The sequence below is a fragment of the Chlamydotis macqueenii genome, chromosome 11 (genome assembly GCF_036417535.1).
Source record: "Chlamydotis macqueenii isolate bChlMac1 chromosome 11, bChlMac1.mat, whole genome shotgun sequence".
In the NCBI taxonomy this organism is placed as follows: domain Eukaryota; kingdom Metazoa; phylum Chordata; class Aves; order Otidiformes; family Otididae; genus Chlamydotis; species Chlamydotis macqueenii.
The window spans coordinates 3,818,504-3,839,466 of NC_141566.1; the positions used below are offsets into that span (position 1 = coordinate 3,818,504).

Sequence of the window (20,963 nt, forward strand, 5' to 3'; positions counted from 1 at the left end):
GAAAGGATCACCATCTTCTGGTGAAGAGGAGTTGAAGCCTGGCTTTACGAACTAGAAAGAGAGCGGTGGTCCCGCAGGGCTGATCTCGGTGCTGGTGAGTGCCCCTCATGGTCAGGCGGATGCTGGGAGACTGGACAACGTGGCTTTTCCCAAGCGTGCGCACCAGTCAAGCGGACTGGTGGCACAGCTCAGTGCAAATCAAGGCATTAGGGTCTGTTATGAGTAAATACACAATATTGTTACCAATGGGAAGGACAGGTCCACAGCTCTTAGTTCGTTTCACAACTGGGCTCAGTTACATCAAGGACTTCACATCCTCAGCTCTGGCTGATAGCAATGGGATTTGCGAGCGCGCGGCCCCTGGCAGGCTCTGGCTCCGTACTGGCACACATTTGACTTTGTTCTCCCTAGAGAAGGCTCATTTGGCAAGTTCAGTTTTACTAATGGGTTTCAAAAGCACTCTCACACCAGCGAGTTTCCTAGCACAAGAATTACATAATACCCGAGGTGTTCGGTAACCTCGCTGTTATTGTCTTTGGCTCAGCGAGGCGAGATTAGCGGCGCTAATCACGGTTTTATAAAAGTATATTTGAATTGCAACTGGAGCCTTAGTCAGGCTGCCTTTACTCCTTCTGTCACGCCTCGGAAGACAGGACTGACTGGGTTTATCTGGTGGATCTCAGAAATGCCTCAGCAAGCGGACCTTTATCGGGGTACGATACATCTGTAAGATTTGTTACTGCTTTTCTCATGCACAGCTATGTCCTCCGCGAGTGCAAATCACTGCGATTCTTCTAAACTCCTGCAAATTTCTACCAAGTGTGATGCTAGTCAACAATTCCACCGGCAGGGAAGAACGTCTGTTGTTTTTACGTGAACTATCCCACCTTCTGCTGTTTTCAAGAATGTGTGGCACTGAAAGAACAATGAAAATGAAGCTCCTCCCAGAACTCTGAAAGAGTTATAAGGATTGTTTGATGCTGCTTTTCACTTGCTGAAAATAGTCCCCAGGATGCTATTGCATGCTAGATGGTATTACACTTCGACAAAATTGTATGTTGTGCAGCCTTCCTGCCCACAAAATGCTGTCCATACAAATTATAGATGAGAGCTGGGACTGAAGATTTGGGCTTGATACTTTGAGAACAAAAATGCAAAGGGGATAAACAAGAAACCAGTGGTTTCTGTCAAAGATTACAACGCACCACTGACAGTAAGATGTACCTGGTCAAGAACTTCTGAATTGGAAATTCAACTATTTGGATAAGAAGGTACAAGGAAAGACAGGACAGAGAGGAAAACTTCCTGGGAATGTAATGAAGATCAGCCCTTTCACAATTTCATGGCAGTTCATGTAGATTCCCTGGGCTCTTTTGGAAGTCTGAGTACTAATTGCTCCTACGTACCTTGGTGACCGCACCTCACTACTATTTCAGTCTCAGTAAACCACTGAGTACCAGAGTTTGACACACTATGGTGAAGCTCATGCAGCTCACGAATGTACAAAAAATTGTGTATTCCTACAAATTGTCTTGCAGACTTTCTTTGACATTCCAGGTATGAGAAATAATAGGATCAAAACTACAGCTGCACACAGATTGTGGTGGTGATTGGCATTTTATAAATATCGGGAACGGATTGGATTGGATTGGATTAGATTAGATTAGATTAGATTAGATTAGATTAGATTAGATCAGCAACAGCTGCAGATGAGCACTTTGAAATCAATGCAAAATGCAGGGGGGGCTCACTCTGAGTGCGTGTGTATCTGTTCTATACCTATACATTGGTATTCTCCACACCCCACCTAGCAAAGCGTCACTTGCTCTAGGGCAGAATGAAAAATTGTGTGGTTCCCTTCTCCTGCATTTTCCTGTTTGCTACTGGCAGTTCTTGTGACTCTCTTCTTGCCTGTATATTTGGAAGTGCAATTTAGTGACATATTTTATTTGCATTTTTTGATGGAACAATGAAAGATTTTCAGCTGCTCTTCAGTCTCAGTTGAGTATGTACGCATCAAGGTAATGAGGAATTGGGCTGCAATTTGACGTTTTATATAATGTTGTTGTTGTTGTTTAGCAAACTGTATTGAAGTCTCTGATTCACTACGTCCATCTGTCTCACTGCTAAATAAGTAAATTAATTTCTAGTGCTAAAGGACTGAAACCCCACCGCGGATGAAGTCAGTGCTACAGAATGAACAGGAGGGTGGAGAATGCTCATGACCATCCTATGCCATAATCACAAAATCATGCACATCTGAAGCCCTTTTTGTTTAGCAGTGTATGTGAAGACTGCTTGATGAACATCCAGATTGTATTCCCAGTATGACAGTTGGAGAGCTGATCCAAACCACAAAAAGTAATTTCGAGAATTTTATAAAATCCTGGGAATAATATTTAGCATCTTAAAGACGCATTTTCCGAAGGGCTCCACTGAATTTATAGGAATGCAAAAAACAAAGCAACTTATTAGTTTAAGAACTTCCTTTCGTATTTTTTTCAGAAGTGAAATTTTGACCATAGATAATATTTTTTTCTTAAAGGAAAAAAAAAAGACGGGGGGGTAAATCGAAGTTGTGTCATGTGTCTAACATCTCTCAAAGCTCAATGTCTGTTCCAATTAAGAAAACTCCACATGGTGTATAAACATGTTAGCATTGGCACGAATCTTTTATCCTGGGTTTTTTTTTCCCTCACAAGAACTGAGAAATAATAGCAGGATACCTACATACTGCTCAGTCCCTGTGAGGCACAGCACAAGGAGATGGACTTCTGCTATCGGTGTCACAGTTTATTAGCTGCTCAACTCCCATTATCTTTAATGAGAATTACATGGTTAAATCTCTGTGCTCTTAAAAATTTAGAGCATCCTTGAATCTGTAATGCCCACTGCCGGGAGCAATTCTTTCTTCTCCAGACACCAAGATGCAGAGCATATTCAAGCAGTGAATTCTGCTCGGCAGCATGAAGGGTAACAACTACGCGTTTGATGCTTCTCTGGAGCTCTCTGTGTCACACATGTGCAGCAGCCCGGAATGTCACAAACTGCAGTAACAGCGCACTGCTGAGCAAGAGCACAGGGCAAGGCGTTTGCTAAGTCACATCAGTGCCGGCCTTTGTACATGACCAAGAAAGAAGCAGACTCTGATAATTTTAAACTGCGTCATTGCTCAAAAGCCCTCAGCACAGCCTGAGCAGCAGGATCAGGACGGGGAGTAAGACTAGGGCATCCCACCCTTGGAAGTCTGGGTTTCCATCATGTTGCTCATTCAGTGAGTCCCAAGCCCTCACTTGAGAGAAAGGCTCTTTCAACCAATTCTCTACAATCTACATCTGCCAAAGAAGGGGGAAAGGACTCCATTTTGTGTACTCCTACGTTCAGCAAAGGTCTTACACCTGAATTAGTATCTCTAGGGACTGACACACACCATCATCTTCTGAAGCAGTCTTACAGAATGCAGTGGAAAGTGCTGGCATCTATAGCAACTTTCTCAAGGCACTCTTCAGGCCAAATAAGGAATTTATTTTCAAAGAATCTCTCTACAAAAGAATTCAGGTCACAGAGTCTATAGAAAATATTTCACTTCTCATTACGACTGCACTGACTATGCATAAAGAGTACTGCAATGATTACTGTTGTCTTTGTCTACACACACTGGACTTTGTATCAGGACAGAGAGGGAAATACATGTGATGAATGTTGTTAGAGGAAGTTTGAAGGAGTTGAGTAGCTGTGTTGGATAAGTTGTTCTGGAGGATGTCTACACAGTAAAGCTCAGCTCTGGCCAGGCCCAAAGCTGCACCTACCAAAGTCATGTAGATGTTGTAAAATCAAACTATCAAGCCTGCCTACAAGGACCTGTGGACTCCAACTCACGAAGATTTGCAATTTCTTTTCTTTTCTAGACAGACTTACAAATTGTGTATTTAGTTTTGAGTAACACTGAAGGGAACAGATACTCAGGATGCTTAAAGTCTTCTGAAAATGACACCACACGTCTGTTCACTTTGGCCACTGCTATGCAGAAAGAGAATACAGCTTCTAATCAACATCAACAACAGAACAAAAACCTCGCAGATTAGAGACCCAGCATGGAGAACCCAGCCTTCGTCCAACTGTAGTAACACAAGAGTTCAGAAAATCAAAACACTTCACTGCAGTTTGGACAGGCCATGCAGTGCCTCTTTTCTATAAAGCAATGTCATTTTAATTATGTTACCAGCACAACTTCAGCCCCCCATAAGGACAGGGGGACAAAAGTGCAGAGCTTCACTTGTAATTGCTGCACTAAATCCAAGAAACATCCCTGATGATGCAATCTAGTTTAAATTTAGAGCTATCAAGGGATGTACACAATCTACCGCATCTTGCTGGACCGTTCCAGTAACAAACACCTTTCCTTTCACAGTACGATCTTTCTTTCACTCGACTTCACGTACCTTTGGTGTCACACCCTTCACTTCTTTGTTTCCTTGTGGTGTCTGAACTTGGTTTCTGAGCCAAAACCAGTGGCACTGGTGAAGTGGTACCAGGCTAAGATTTACTACTGCTCTCACACCCAGTGAGCTGCCAGATAGGCCAAGGCAGATCCTAGGAAAGTCCCTCCACCTCATGTCGATGTCAGTGGGAAGACTCTAATTGGCTTTGGGTCTCGCTCTTTGCAGAATGCAACAGGGTGAGTTCAGTCACAGATCTGCGTGTGTGTGTTACTCACATGCAATCTATCTCATAGGCTGAGCCCGCACACTCTAACCCAGCACAACATCTAAAGCAACAACATTGCTATGGCCCCACAGTTTAGAAGCATGTGTGTACACGCTCAACTCTTCTCTCCCTGAGCATGGATCTACCTCTGCAGGACCAGAGGCTGCACAGCTCAGATTCTCTGCCCTGAAGTGCAAATTACTATCATATTTCTGATTCACAGCTACTATTTGTTCTTCCATTTGCCCATCCCTATTTCACGCAGCGGCTCTTCCAAAACTATCAATCTGCAGCAGTAGCCACCACATTGAGGTCTAAGAGCCTCAAGTGATGATTTTTCTGCCTGTGCATAGCAAGGCAAAGCGTGGAAGAGTGACACAGAAGAAGGCATGGAGCAGTGTTTTCAAAGTGCTTAGCTCCAGGATGCAGTTTCTCTTTTCCCTTTTTAATATCAGAAGTTTAAAAGTCACATTTTACTAACACACAGCCCTGCTTACTCGTGGAGTCACACTACAAAACCCTTAGTAAGTCAGCTATTCTTTCCTCATGCTAATCTAAGTTTTCACCATACATTGTGTTTTCACTGTTTGTCCAGCTTGTTACAAGGGAAGAAATGAAAGTTCTGCTCAATTTTCAGCCTTCTGAAAATATCTACCAAGCCTGGGAGGTGTATGACCTCCCAGCAGTGCTCCCCAAACACCCTGGTCCCAAACTAGTGGAAATAGGTTGTAATTTGTTTCTCCACATGATGTCTTTTCATACCTCACCCTTTTTCTCAGATCATTTGTCAAGGGTTCACTGATCTCTTCTTATTAGTTACAGGGGCTACAACAAGACAGAAAAAGAATGTTTGACCAAGCATATAATGTCATGAGTCATGGGTTTAATTTAGTTCCACCAGAATCTCAATGTGACCTTGAAACCTTCTAACACAATAAATCAGAGCAGAGGGTATCGGCAGAGGGTGTCTGACAAATCCCGGTGGACGCCAGCTCCATCGGGTCTGCTCCGGAGGGCACTCCGCCCGTGGAAAGCCCGTCGGTGTAAGTCCCCCCCTCCGAGCAAACCGCCCGTGGGGCGCGGTTACCGAGGAGGGAGCCGCGGCCGGAGCGGGTGGCGTTCGCCCAGCGCGCAGCTCTGTTTGAAGGCACCGGACCAAGGTCCCGCCGGGCCGCAGGTGGGTCCCGCCGGGTGGGAGGGGAGACGGGACTGCCAGCGCCGACACCCCCTCGCCCCCGGAGAGCTCCCCTCTGCCCCCCTGGCCCCCTGTACCGGAGCAAACTCCACCCCGGGCCGTGTCAGTCGGGCGGGTGCGCCGGGCGGCGGGGGGGGGCCGGGGCGGGGGGCGGGCGGACCGCCGGGGCGCGGGCTGCTCCACTCCTCCTCCCGCCGCCGCTCCAGTGTCGACGGGGCTGCGGGGCAGGACCCGCCGCCCGAGCATCCTCCGGGACAGGAGGCGGTGGCAGGTGTCCCAGGTCGGGCGGCCCGGGACGTCCCCGGGGCTCGGGCTTAGCGGATTCTTCCCTCCCCACTCCCGTCCATCGGTCGGGGGCTGCCGCTGGCGTGAGTCCCCTGCTCGCCCCCTCACCGCCGCCAGTGCGGGAGCGAAGCGCGGAGCTGAAAGCCCGGGGCGAAGATTATGGCAACGTGAGCGGGAAGCGGAGCCGCCTGGCCGGAGCCCTCCCGTACCGGAGCGGAGCGGCTCCCCCGGCCGAAGCCGCCGTTAGCGGGCGGTGCGCCGAGCCCGCGGCTGAGCGGAGCGGCCTCCAGCCCTGCCCCAGGTTGGTGAGCTTTTCTTTCCTCGGCGGGACCCCGCGGAAGGCGCGGTCCCACCGTCGGAGCTGCGCCCGCGGGCCGGGGTCGCGGCACAGGCAGCGCTGCGGAGTCACCCGGTCCCTCCCGCGCCTTCAGCCCGGTTTATCCGGCCCTGCCGATGAGCCCCGCGGCCCTCTCGGTGCCACTGCCGGCACTCGTGCGCCCCGCGGCTCCGCTCCCGGGGGCCCCGGGCGAGCACCGGCGGCCCGGCCCGGGGCTCCGCCGACGGCAGCGCTCGGGCTGGGCTTCCCCGGCGGCCCCGGGCGGGGCTGCGGGCGCTCCCCTGTCCCTACGGCGACTCCCTTAAAGCGGGAAGAGCCGGGAGCCGCTGGCAACGGCTTTCTTGGAGACTCGCCTGTTTAAAACCAGCCCCCCCGACGGCAAAAGCGCGGGCGGGCAGCGGGGCTCGCAGGGGTACAAGCCCCGGGGAGAGCGGAGGGACCCCCGGCTCCGTGGGACCCCCGAGCCGAACGCCTGAGTTCAGCGGGCAGCTCCTGGGAGAAGAGGATCGCTTTCATTGTTTCTGCAGAGCAGAAAACGTAGCAATAATTAACAGGTTAATCCTAACTGAGATTATTCAAATCCAGGAATATTTTTAGGACGTTGCCCTTTGGGGAAATAAAGGGAGTGTGCTAATAGTGAAAAGTATGTGTTTATATTTGGAGTAACAACAATACAGAAATTAAAGAGAATTAAGACAGACATCAAAAGTCCCCATTAACTCCACCATTTCGCATTACCGCGCAGCGTTTCTGAGCGTGGCAGTCCAAGTTGTAAAATGTTCATCCTTTGGAAGACCTGACATTTCAAATGGGTGCGTTTCTGAGCCTTTCTGTTCGAACTAACCAACCTAGCCCACAGGTAAAGCGCCGCACAAAGGGTAATTGTGCTCTACTTACAAATATTGCTGGCTGAAGCAGCCCCCAAGAAGGCCAAAATATTTAAACGTGCACATTTCTGCTCCTCCCAGGGATGTGCTGCTGTTGTTCTCAATGCATGCGTGATGTCCTGGGTCTAAATTGCAAGGTTTTAATTTTAAACAGGTTTTTAAAAGGTTGTTTGGCTTAGAAATATCCTATATGATTTGAACACATTGAAAGGAAAAAATGACTTAAACTTTTCTCCTGAAATTGGAATATTATTCTCAGCTTCCAAAATAAATGGAAAGTTTTGGTTTGTTACTGCATAGGGGGTGTGCTTGTAGAATAGAATTATTTTTTTAATATTTTCAGATGCAATTTGCATTATTTTGAATGAGCTTACTGAGTATAGACGGAGTAGTTGCACAGATTTGATTAGTTAAGGAAGATGTCCAGTTTGGTTGTAGTTTGGGAACGTAGACTAGAGAACCCTTAAACAGTAAAGACAATAAAAATCCTCTGATAAAATCAGATCACCCACCCTTTGTTACAGTATCCTAGATCTCAACAGTCTTAATAGGAATATTTTCTTTTCAAGTGCTTGTTAACTTACTGTTTAGTTAATTTCTCAAAGTCATCCACCACTTAATTTTGACTACACATGTGAGAATTATTGTTTCTGGTTTGGTTATCTGTGAGCTGAAACATATTCATGTACAGTTCTATTATTTACATGAAATCTGAAGAGGTCAAATTAGTTTACCAAGCAGATTGTTTATTTTTCCAATAGTGAATCTTTTTTTTTTTTTAAACTTTTGTAGAACTAATTGTGAATCCACATCAAGACTCTTAAAATCAAACCCCAATCTTTCCCACATTGTAAATTATGGACAAGTATACTCTGGGAGGAGAATACTGTTGCAAGGAATTCTGATAAACAGTAAAGCATCGAAATATTTCTCAATGTAGACTCTTAGGTTGGCTTTCAAAAAATTAAATAAATTCTACTTCAGTTAATTATTTTCTCCCTTGATTTTTCCATTATAAAATAATTCACCTTTTAAAGGGCAGAAAAAGATAAACAGAATGGTGCATGCATCAAGTACAGTACCACCTCTGAACCACACAGAGAAGAAAACATTAAGCTTTGCTCCACAGGCAAGATTTTAACATTAAAAATCGACAAGAATGAAGACGACATGTCGTTCCCCCATTCTCCTTTCAGATATCAAGGCAACGGAAGGGTTAACTCTAGAAAAATTAATTATACTCAATCTGAGAACAATAGTAGTTGGGAGAGGGGAGGAGGGGTGAGCTGAACAGTGGTGGAAGCCTGTTAGATGCAGTGAGGAAAACGCGCACTGACTACAGCGTGGCCAGCGTTTCACCCTGAGCTGGATTTCCATCGCGCAGGGCCGACACACCAGGTATACTCAAGGTTAATTTTACGATGCGATGAAGCAAACATGTTACAACTGACTCCTGGATTTCCTAAGTTACATCCGAAAGAGCTACTCTACAAGAAAATCTCCCAAACTAGTTTCTTGTGAAAGAGAACATTAAGAATTTAGATTGCTTACTTGCCAGATTTCTCTGCTTTGGAATAAAATAAGGACTTTATTAGAGGTAATAAAGTTTTCAGCTTTCATGAATGGGGACGTGGCCCCTTGTCCAAAAATGAAATGACCTGAAGCCAAAGCTGTTTCCATGAAATGAAGATCCATGGTATAGACACATATTTTGGTTCTGGCAGTTTAGGATTTCTGTGTGCTGGATGAAATAATGTCAGAGAATTTAAGCATCTTACAGGATTTTAGTTTAGTTCATTTAATCTTTTCTTCCCAACAGCTCAACATTCTCTACTTTGGAGGCTCACTCTTTTCCTTTGGTCGATAAAGATGAAAAAAAAGTGGATCTTGGAAGATTTTAATTTTATCTCCTTTGGTGTGCTCTGTCTCCTTTTCATAGATGGCGGTAAACTAGAACAAGTAAAACGTAAGTAGACTTCAAACAAAGTTGTCACATTCACCCAAATTTGACGTTTTCCTTCTATTTGACCGATGTGGTTCTGAAAAGGTCTTCAAACAAGAATGTCCTGGACTGTGGAACTGCGTTCAAAACCTTCTAACATTCTTCTTCCTTCTAATCCTACATTTAGTAGAATCAGGTCACACCCATGTTTGGGACACATTTTCCTAAAGCTGTACAGGTTTCATTGTGTCATAAAGAGCATAACACATCAATTGGAGAATCTGTTTTATTTCAAATATCCTGAGTCAAGAGAGTGCTTAATTCCATTTTAGTGACCTCTGTAAACATCTGACGGATTATCTGGATTTTGTCCCATGTGTAAGACTATTGTGCTGAAGTTTTCAGCTAGTGTAAAGCTCGTCCAAGACTCTTCTGTTGTGTTCCAAAAACAACCTCATATGAACTAGATTAGATACATCCTTTGAGAAAATTAAGAGTCTAAGCACTGTCAAGAACTTGATGAGAAGAACTGAAAAGAATACAAACAAAACGAAGGGAATATTTCTACAAAGCCTGTCAGCTGTGGGAGATGTTAACACATTTCAGAAAGCATGGCAAGGAGGAATAACTGAATAACTACCCAAATAAATCTAGGAGTAACAAGGCTCCAGCCTTGTTACTAGCTCTCTGGAATGCTCTCCCCACCTGCATCAGCTAGGTTTTGGCCACCTTCTTACAAAGGACATTGTTTGCCCTTGACAAGTAGTTAGATGTTTCAATCGCAGTATCAGCAGCTTCTGCTTCTGAGGTAGATTTAAAAAAAAAGAAAAAAAAGTGAGTTCAAAAAAGACCACCTTCTCCACCGAACTCACTCACAGGAAAACAATGTGCAGGTATTCCTGTTCAAAGAAAAGCACAATGTAAAAAGTTATCAAACTCCACTTCAGCCGTCTGCTTTTTCAGATCCTGCATTTAATTTGTCATGCTTTTGTGTGAAGTGAAAGCAGATCGCTTCACAGTTGCTACTAATAATCCCTACCTCTTGCTACCTTCTTTTGGCCCAGTAAATGCGAAGAGTGTCCCTTGCTTGGATTGTCACTTGGAAGTCAGGTATTCCGTTTGATACCCTGAAGTATCACATACTGAGGGTGATGAATTAAGCTGAATTTGGACATCATTAAGATAACAGAAATTAATTCTCTCATAGAAACACATGAGAAACACTCTTTTATCAAAGGGATTTGAGTTTTCAATGTGAAACCGTAATATGGCAGGGAGAGACAGTGCAGTGGCCTGATAGGTAGATACCTGCAAAACTGCACCTGCAGGATTAGAAGTGCTTAATGAACAGAAAGATCTTAAAATACTTTGAATGCTGATGCATGTGTAGGTCATCTATAACCTGCGATTTTTCCAAGTTGAGCCAATTGCTTTGGTTTTGCATTGAGAAGGTTTTTTTTTCCTATAAACCTGTCTGAGGAATCAAGCACTTCAGTTTTGTTACCTACACGGGATCTTAGCCTGTGTCTTTGCAGGTGAAGGGTAAACTCACCCTGTATGAAAGTCATTTTGTCAGCTATTTCAGAAGCTGCAATTTTGGAAAGATGGGAAGACATGTCATTTATTTTGGTTTGGGAGGCTAGAAACAATAGCACATGAAATTAAGGGCATTTCCGTTGCGTGATTCTCCAGGGAAAGAAAATATAGTTTACAGAAAGCACTGCACACCTGAAAACACCTTGTACGCACAGAGTGGGAACATTCACTCACAGTTCTTTCAATGCTTTACTGTTTTGCAGATTCAGATACATACTGTGTGTTTCAAGATAAGAAGTATCGTGTGGGAGAAAGATGGCATCCTTATCTAGAACCCTATGGCCTTGTTTACTGCGTTAATTGTCTTTGCTCAGAGGTAGGACTGCTGAGTTATTGATCCTACAACTTCTCCTTGTTTTATTGACTAGAACCCTTTCTGTTGTAGCTACAGTTTGACAAAGCCCGAACCTGTTTTCACTAGTGGGTCCTGATCATGCTGCAGGAAATAGAGGCAGGTGATCCTACTGAAGGGAAAGCATTAACAGAGAAGGCCAATACTGGCAAAAAAAATATTTGCATGGGGTAGACAAAACAGCTCATTAACTACCCAGAAGCTTTGTCAATGCCGAGCTTTACATCTTGAATAACTGGACCCCATTACCTTGGGGTCCAGTTATAATCCTTGGATTATCCGTGAACAATTATGCTGAACCTGAATTTGGTAGTCTTTTGATCTCTCTACAATGCCCACATCTTCAGAGGCGTTTCCAAAGTCAAAGCATCTGCCGCCCTGAAGTGCTGAAGGAACAGGCTTGGATATCACTGTGTGTAAAAATCTACGAAAAAAGGTTGAGATGTTGAAAAATGAGAACAGGGTATGGGGAGCAGAGAGAATTGGTCCTTGGCTACCATTGATTGATGCCTGATACAAAGACACAGCAGTCATAGATCCCCTAGTATGTCATATACAGCTGGGGGAAGGCAGAAAGCTGAGGGCAGAGTATGTCCCTTGGAGTACTTTAAAATGACTAAACAATAAGGGATCTTAATCACTAACACATGAGACACTCCAGATGCTGAGTTTTGTCTGCTGTATTTACTGCAGAGTAAAGTTTTCTTGGCTATTTTCCGCCCTGCAAGTGTAAAATATTGGGCTCCTGTGCAGCATTTGCTCTGAGGGATCTGCTACTACAATTTAGTGCAGAGATGCACAAACAGTAGTCCCAGAAGCTTGGCTGCACCTCAGATCTGTGCAGCAGAAAGCATCTGTAAAAGAAAAAGCGATGTAGTAGGAAGAAAAGCAAAAGTCCTTGGTTATAGCAGAAAGGAGTTTCCACTCATGTTTGCTGATCTATATACAAAGTTGAAGACTGTCCCACGGTCCATGTGTGGTAACACTTATTAACTTGCTGGAAGACTGTGACTTGGGTGGGGATGAAATTTACTGGAAACCCTAGAGATCTGGATACAAATCATTGCTCAATGATTTTTTAAGAAGATGTTAGACAGTCTGGAGGGATGGAAAAGTGCATGGTATGCTTCTCTGGAGAACAGCACTGCTGTGATCCAGGCATACCCGTGCACAAATGGAGTACCTTAAGGACAACAAGGTTAAGAGAGAAACTGCGTGGGGTAATTATGAGTACATGCAGCTCAGAAGGGCTTCTGGACTCTACTTTGCTCTGTTTTACCTTTGTTGTACCATGAGGGTGCAAAATGTAACTTGGGGTTATTTTAGCAGTGAGGATGCTGAGGGATCTCTGGGATGTGACTCTTGTTGCCTGGAAGACTCCAAATAACAACGGCAGCATCCCACCATTCATCTGAGCTTTGTCCTGGCCAAAAGAAATGCCCTCAGAACACTGACCTACAGTAAAAGGTCCAGATCATCAGGAAACTCTCAATAATTTCTAATTTTAACAAAATTAAGGCTAGATAAAGCATTAGAAAACATGCCATGACATAGCACGAGCACAGACCTTAAATCAAATATTACAGCATAAAAAGTGAAACTAAACTGTGCCACAGACAGCAAAAAAGAGAGACCTAAGCGTAACCCACCTACGATTCCCTGGCAGTCAGTCAGTTAGGCAAAGGATATGTACAGAGTCTGAAGCAGCAACCTACTCCCTTACACTGCAGAGAAAAGCAAAAAAATCCCCAGGGGTGTTCATCACCAGTGTGACCAGAATTTCTTTGGTGGCCTCAAACATCGTGATGCATATGATGTCTGCACAAAACGAGTCATGTTAGCCAGGCAACAGACCGAGACCTCTGCTCCGTCTCTGAACAATTGTCTGTCCGTCCATCCCCCCAAGACACACTTCTCATGTTTAAGAAAAAGGCGAGACAAATTAACTAAACAGAGGCCAAATTATTCAGCCTGGGATTAAAAAAAAAAAAAGTTGTTTTTTGTTGCCTTCCTGGATTTTTTTTTGTGTATGTAGTATTGTATTTTTACAAGTTATAATTTACATACTTAAACCAGAATAAAACTAAACATAATGCAGTGTTCTCGCCCTGTTCCCCCTTTATTTTACAACCCCTCCTCCCCCTCACAATACACAGTGGAGACTGTTAACTATTCCTGTCAGGTAAATTGGAGCTCTCACAATTTGTCAGATCATTATTTTAGTCTCTGAAATGCAGCTTTTTGGTTGTGTTCATAGTCAGACCCGCAGACTTCAGGGGCTCAAGTGAGTGCTCAGCGCTGCTAACACGGCTCAGGAAGAGATGCATTCTTACTCTTTGGGTGTCTGATGCAGAAACGCTAACTGTGGCCCTGACTCTCAGAGGCCTACAGGAGCTTCAGTCCCACTCTAACCACAGGGCTTGGTCTCCCAGATATCATTGGGAATTTATGCATAAAATCAGTCTTGCCCAGCACAAGATTGGTTAAAATAGTTCTGTCCTGCTGCAAACAGCGGAGTACTGCAGGCAGCACTGAGGAGAGAAGTAGGCCTGCAGAATTTTTATCCCAGCTGATCATGCACAGAGAGTAAACATTCACCTCAGGAGGTTTCACGGGACTAATCATTAAAAAGGGAGGGAGGCCACGGAACAGGTCAAGTAAGCAACGCGGAGCCAGGCCAGCAGGCACTGCCAGTAGTGCTGTCCAGGCTCTGATGATGGTCTGCTGGGCACGGAGCTGTGCAGACCAGCAATAGTCCCTGTCCTGCATACAGTCTGCAGCCTAAAGTTTGCTCCTCCTCTATCAAACCAGTATATTTAATTTCAATCATTATTGGAAACAGATGGTGATAGCATTTTTAGTGTCTTTTTCCAGAGCAGATGCGCAAATGGAGTTCATGGGTAGTCATGATCTAACAGTATGATTCCAGTATGATCTGCAGATCTTGAGGAGTCAGTGGATTATTTTGAAAGAGATGGCTAGAAAAGGCTGTACATGTGCTATCTAAGGAAGTCTGCACCTCCGCTAGAAACATTTCAGTGCTCCAGAAGGCATATGAAAATAAGTGGGTTTATTCCTGACACCCCCTAAAACTACAGTCCTAGCATAGTATCAGTGTTCCTACTGAAAGATCTTTTTTGCTATAAACATGAGCAACTCAGGGCTAAATTAGGAGGATGAATTATAGATGGGAAATAGGAATTTGAAATGGATAGTCTTTTCTGGTTACAGACACTGGAGAATTAAAAATCCCTCTGTTTTAATTATAAATCAAACTTAGATGTGGTCAGATAGAATATTATGTTAATGACATGAATAATGAACACTATTCCCAAGACTCGGTCGTATTTCTTAGAAAAATGGCTACTTACCAACTGGTGTTTTCTGTCTGCTGGGTACTGGGGAAACCATAAAATGAAAACAAAGGACTCTCCACAGTTTTCAGGAACAATTACAGACGCTATTGTCTCTTGTGGTTTTGAACTAACCCTCAGTAGGGGATATCTCAGAGACCTACCATTCATTATCTGTGTCTTAGTTTTGGAAATGCAATTCCTAAGCATAGTCTGCTCAAAAGGAAACCATGGATGAAGATTGTTGCAATGCATTTTTTAGGCACTTGTTCTAATTTTAAGGTTTGTATGGATTTCTGCTACATTCTGACCTCCAGCATAAATTCAGAGGCAGGGAAAGTAGTCTGGGCTTACCCTGGTGTGAGTGAAATCAGGATGTTGTAAAAAGGCGTTTGTTTTCAAAATATCTAGATGCAGAATAGAGAACATGGAAATTGATAAGACAGCCCGTTTCATTAAAGTGTTGTATTATATTCCACCTGCAGAATGGAAATGTTCTGTGCAGCAGAATAAGATGCCCAAGCCTACACTGTCCTTCCCCTGTGCATGTACCACAGCTGTGCTGCCCACGATGCCCAGGTAATTCCTGTTAATGACATACAGCCCTTTCTGAAATAGTTACTAGTTAATATGCTGAGTAACGGCAAAATTAAATGTCTTTGCTGGAAAACTTCTGTGACGTGAACATCCTTCTATATCCATTCAGGTCATGAGAGGCTTGTCCCACAGTAAGTTACAGTATTTCCTGTGGTGGTTTCTTTTTAGCAAATCAGAAGTACCGATTTGGGAAGGGATCAGGTAAGCTACCAGGTCTGGTCCCCTACAATCCAGGCAGAAGGTAGCAGAGGGTTCACTGGTGGGGTCCATGGTCTATCTGCTCCCCGGTCCTTCCCTTACCTCTAAACTCCATCACAATAAAACCCCATCCCACAACCTTCCTAGATTTCTGCTTTTGGTGCTTTTCATAAGAGCAGGCTAAAATACGTGGTTATTTGCAATGGTTCTCTGTTAACAAGCAATTCAGAATTGCTGTGGCAAATGTGCATTTGTACAGTATCACTGTACAACCAGTCTGGTAACGTTTGCCTTCTACATCTCAAATCCAGGCACAGCTTCATAATTAGTAGAGACTGTTGTAAATCATGGGAGCAGTGCTGTAGCAGTTTATGACTGTATAAATCCAATTGGATACTGCATAGTAAATTCCTCCAGACTGTACATTTATTATATGCTCATTATTAAGAGCCACTGTATGAAAGAGACTAAGCAGGATCTTTCACGAGGCTGTTACAACATTCCCGACATGGCCTAATGGCTGGTAGATTTGACTGGAGCTTTTCCCTAAATGTCTGTCTTAGTGGCACCCCTCATTTCCACTTATAAAAGAGTATTCATGCAGCATCATAGAAAGGGGTTTTATTTGACTTTCTCCAGAGAGTTTCATTGTCTGAGGAAAACGGCTGTTCCCTGACCAAAATCTGTGAGCAGGAGGAGGTACGCAGTGGTGGAGGGACACGAGTGCACAAGTGAGTTTGCTGTTCAGCTGGGATTGGAGTGCAATCATTGCACTTATTGGAGAGTAAATGGCACCCACTCATCAATTTTTGGTAGAATTCATCTGCCCTGACTATTATATACATCTGTATATCAAGATCTGATCTGGGTATCTAGAATTCTTTTTTAATCAGTGATGAGGAAGAAGTATTTCAAGCGCATAACTCATCTGATGACATGATGCCACTCTTCTTGTGTCCTAGGATGAGATTCATCCCATTCAACTTTGTATCTAATACTTTGGCATCTAGTTGATGGTAGATTTTTTTCTCTGATGGTCTAATACATAGGAAAGAAAGTTTATAAGGTAGCATGCTTTATTTGACCAACTAGTGCTGTTAGATTAGGTGGTAGGATGCTGGGAGCATGAACCTCTTTTCTGTTTTCAGATCAAAAGACGGACTGGTGTGCCGGTGTGCCCAAAATCTGGACTGTTTTTCCAGCTAATCTAAACTTCATTTAGCAAGGGAATCATGTAGATGGTCTTTATAGCTGTTGGAAACATGCTGTCCCCAGAGGGTGATCCATCCTGTTACCCAGAATGAGAAGAATTTTTCCCTGGAGATGCCTGTCTCTCTCCACTGATTATTGAGGGAGCACAGGCTTATGCTAGATGCTTACTTTTTTGACAGCTTAAGTTAAATCACAGAAATCCCACTCTTAGTATGTAATTGGCATTTGAGGTCAGGAACTTTTTCTGTTTGTTGGGGTTTTTTTTCAGTATCTCTGTGCTGTATTTATTATATAAACATAAATGCTTCTAGATTGATTGGTTTTGCTTCAAGCGCTCTCTGGCAGTGAACCGTTTGGCTTTGATTCTGTTCATGAGGCTGCACACATCATGATACCAATCAAGATTTAAAACCTTCTACAGTGTCCTAGTAAGGAAGAGTAAGGGCCGCTGTAAACTCTCAGATCCTTCTTATCAAATTGAGTTCTTGCTATTCACAGTTTTCAGCTAGAATTTTGTACTGGTGTTTAAACTGATAAATCTAGAACATTATCAGAATGAGCCCTTCCTGAATTGCGCTCCATTATCTTGTCTTAACTGCTCCTGGAATCTATCTGTAGTCTATCATCTGCTACATATGATGGGCCATTAGTTTGCTAGCTGGGCAGCATCTCGTTAAAAATGAGAGTCCCACTAAGGTTTACTTTTTCCCTAATTGAATCTGTAATTCAGATAGAACTGCACCAATATTAGGCAAAAGAGGACCAGGAATCTCCTGTGATTTCAGGGTTTATTTGCGTTCTGCAGTGATTATGCGTATCATATTTGGTGCTCTATCTTCAGCGGTACTGTTCGGGCCTGATCTGAATAGGAATCTCAAGCATTCTTGCACATCTTACGCCAGCTTTCCATCCCTGTGTGTCTGGCATACAATGTCTTTTGTGCAGCATCTCATGATGGGCAGGAAATTCACTTCTCTGGTTTCCCTGGTTATTTTTTAATGGAACGTGCCAGAGCTCTGGCCATTAGCCATTGGAATTACCCTCATAAATGCTCATTATATTCCGTCACGTATGTTCCCCCTCAGTTTCTCAAGCTGCGTTTCAGAAATGAGTAGTGCTAGTCACAGGGACTTCGGGCTCTTCCTCTTGCCTTTCTGCAGGCCTGGTAGAGTGCAACTGCCCAAATAACTGCCTCCTTATTTAATGAAGCAGAGGTAATGCCAGGAGGCAGCAACTTTCATTAGAAACTGAACTTCATAACTACCTAAGTGGAGGAGCTGTTGAAGGGATTCCTTTGAGAAAAGTTGGCACTGCTCTCCTCTTGGAATTAATGTCTCCTGCATCCATAGTGACACTGGACTTGCTGACACAAAGAGATGCAGTGTTTGTATCCTGTCTCCCTGGCACCATCCACCATGAATCTTAAGTAGTTGTCAGACATATGTTCTGAAACATCTTCTGCTTTTCACCAGTCGTTCAATCCTATCAGCTTCTACCACACATTCACTGCTAACTTTTTTTTTTTTAAACCCATTGGCAAAGTCCAGATCTTGGGTATAAAACAGAACTAGATATTCCTCCCTTTTGCAGCTCTGAAAAGTATTTTCCTGTCTGAATTAGATTCTTACCATCACACATGTATAACCAAAAATACTACGTTCACATTCATTGGGACTCTTTTTACACATTAGTGAGATCCAGAAGGACATCACTGCTTCCGAGCTTGAACTCCTTCCTTCCACCTCAGGATGCTCCAGGCACAGGCATCGTCAGAGGAGAGGTGATTTATAGAGTCAGGGAGAGAATTCACCATCACTCTTAGAGCTGTATTGGCTCTTGAGCTAGGGTGGACTTCAGACCTCCTGCCTTCTGTCATGAAAATAAACTTCATGTACAAGTTCTTCAAGCATTTTGCTGCGGCTGTCTTTTATGGCACTATTAATGGGCAGCGCCTTTGTAAATGGAACATTTATTGTAGATTGTATCATCTCTACATGGAACAATTGTGAATCAAAGCACTTAGAGTCTAGTTAAAGATCTAAAATTTTTGAGTACCTGCTGGAATATGTAAATCTAAGATGCGAGAAGCTTACATCAGAAGCAAAAATGCACAACTGCAGGATTTAGAAAGGGCTTCCATATTCCACTTGCTGGTTTGATTTCTCAGCAGATAAGGCTGCACGCTGATCTATGAATCAGCCCATCTGGCTCTAGTATTTTTTAAGCTTGCTGCCCCGACTAAACACACTGGCTTCCAAGAATGTTCATGATTAGTAACACATTTAAGTTTAAGCTCCTTTGGTACTATGATTTTTCTGTGTCAGATTCTGTGGTGGTTTAGCCACCACTTTTCTGATGTACTTTTTGTTGTTCTTTAGATGTTGAAATATCAACAGAATGCCAGGTGTTAGCTATATGCATAGCTGGGCTAAATACAAAGATGGACCAGATCATGTAGCTCACAATGGTGGTCTGAGAAAATCACCTGAAAATAAATGAGGCTATGTCTGCACGGTAGACTGCAGCATGATTTGGTAATACCTGTATCTTTGACCTAATTATTTTAGATCCTGGAAGCAGCCTGCGAGATGCTAGGTATGTCCATCACCTCTTGGTCTAATAGATATGTGTAAACATGGAAGCATGTGTATAATACATTGCATCTTGCACTGAACTACAACCAAAATCTGTAACCTGGGCAGCTGCAATGCTCTGCTGGAATGATTTTCTACTGCAGAATGCACATACGATAAACCATTTGGTGAAGAGGTTTTAGGTTCTACCCAGCTCACACACCGGAGCTCCCAGGCTCTCACTTCCAGTCTTCTCACCCTTGTGCCAGAAAAACCCAATCGATTTCACAAATATTTGTGGGATGGAGGAAGGCATATTGCACCCAACTCTTCCATTCTCTATACAATTCTTGCTGCTACCACCTACGCTTCTCATATCACTAAGTGAGAAGCTCATGGCCCAGATCTCATTGAAATTACAAGGAGTTTTAATTGCCTTAAATAGAGGTGTGAAGCCTGAGTAGGAAAGAGAAAAAAGCATATAAATATGGTAGTATTAAGAGATGTTCAGGTTGTCTCTTACTGAGCAGACATTGTTTTCCATGCTGTTAGTAAAAGAAGAGTTGTTGCCTCCAATGTAAAATGTATCTCTGCTTACTGATGCTACACCTCTGAAATTAAAGTCAGAAACGCTTCACATCCTGAATTCCAGACTGAAACAAGACTACTAAGCAATACTCAAGATCAAGAACTTCTATTAGTAACCTGGCAAAGGGCAGATTATCCTTCAGAAAGTTGTGCCTGAACCAATATGCATCATTCAAACACCTAAGTATTTCATCAGAATTCAGAGATGGATCCAGACTTCATATACTACTTGCAAAACTTCAGAACTCTCCACTGTCTGAAAGATCAGATCTCTGCCCTACCATGAAAGATCTTCAAGGTTCTCATCTCTGACAAGTTGCAAACACAGAAACCCTTCTCCTCTCTGTATGTTAATCGGCCTCTCTGCCACCTAAGTCCCCAGGCAGCAGAATTTGTTCATGAACCGTGCTGCCAGAACACCCGCTTTCCGTCTTACCCCATAAAAAGATTAGAGACCATTGGTCAGGCAGCAGTATAAACAATCTCTGAGCTTGTGATTGCCTTTCTCTTATATAAGGGTGAAAGGATTAAGGAAGAAGGCCACAGGGAGATTCCCATGAGAAGAATGATATGCAGATAGCATTTTTTTCTTTCAGTATTCTTCTTCTGTCACGTTTGACATGAGCCTCAGTTCATGGAAGCAATTTTGTGTACTCAGCTCCCCTTCATTGTTCACCTCCGCCTTCCCTTGTTACTTTACCTCAGCATCTGGATCTCTTGAGTCCTTTAATCCGTGCTGTTGCACTGCCTGCAGCCCCAGTAGCTACACCTTCACTGCCCACTCTGCACTTTTCAGATAATGAAAAAGAAATTAAAAATAACTGGTGACTCAAACTCTCAGCAGTCACAGTACAGGAGACTACAGAATAGGTATGCCAACAGACACCGCAGCTGATAGTAAGAACTGGAGAACAACTTATTTTTACCTATTGATAAGAGCAAATTTCAAATTTCTGCAGCTTGCACTTGTTTCTTGTGGAAGTACCAGAGAATTACAGAGCCGTGCTTGTTTATGGTTACTCCACATATACAAACAAGGTGGATATTTGTATCTGGAATATGAAAGACTCAGAGAATGTTACACAGATTAGTGTAGAGATTAGTGAGACGCTCTAGTTTTTATATAGTCACAACAATGGGC

The 20,963-nt window shown here is 43.6% G+C and overlaps 1 protein-coding gene across 3 annotated transcripts in view; it reads left to right on the forward strand.

Moving 5' to 3' along the window:
* The first annotated feature begins 5,830 nt into the window (after window positions 1–5,830).
* The window catches only part of CHRDL1 (chordin like 1), a 41,403-nt gene continuing 26,270 nt past the window's right edge, over window positions 5,831–20,963 (forward strand). For 2 of the 3 annotated variants that reach the window (XM_086756636.1, XM_086756638.1), the window contains exons 1-4: window positions 6,078–6,488; window positions 9,231–9,377; window positions 11,153–11,265; window positions 15,140–15,233. In XM_086756636.1, coding sequence (XP_086612762.1) covers window positions 9,281–9,377; window positions 11,153–11,265; window positions 15,140–15,233 — 304 coding nt within the window. In that variant the 5' untranslated portion in view covers window positions 6,078–6,488; window positions 9,231–9,280. Of the gene's footprint in view, window positions 5,885–6,077; window positions 6,489–9,230; window positions 9,378–11,152; window positions 11,266–15,139; window positions 15,234–20,963 lie in introns of those variants that run through there. The other variant, XM_086756637.1, reaches the window with a different exon arrangement.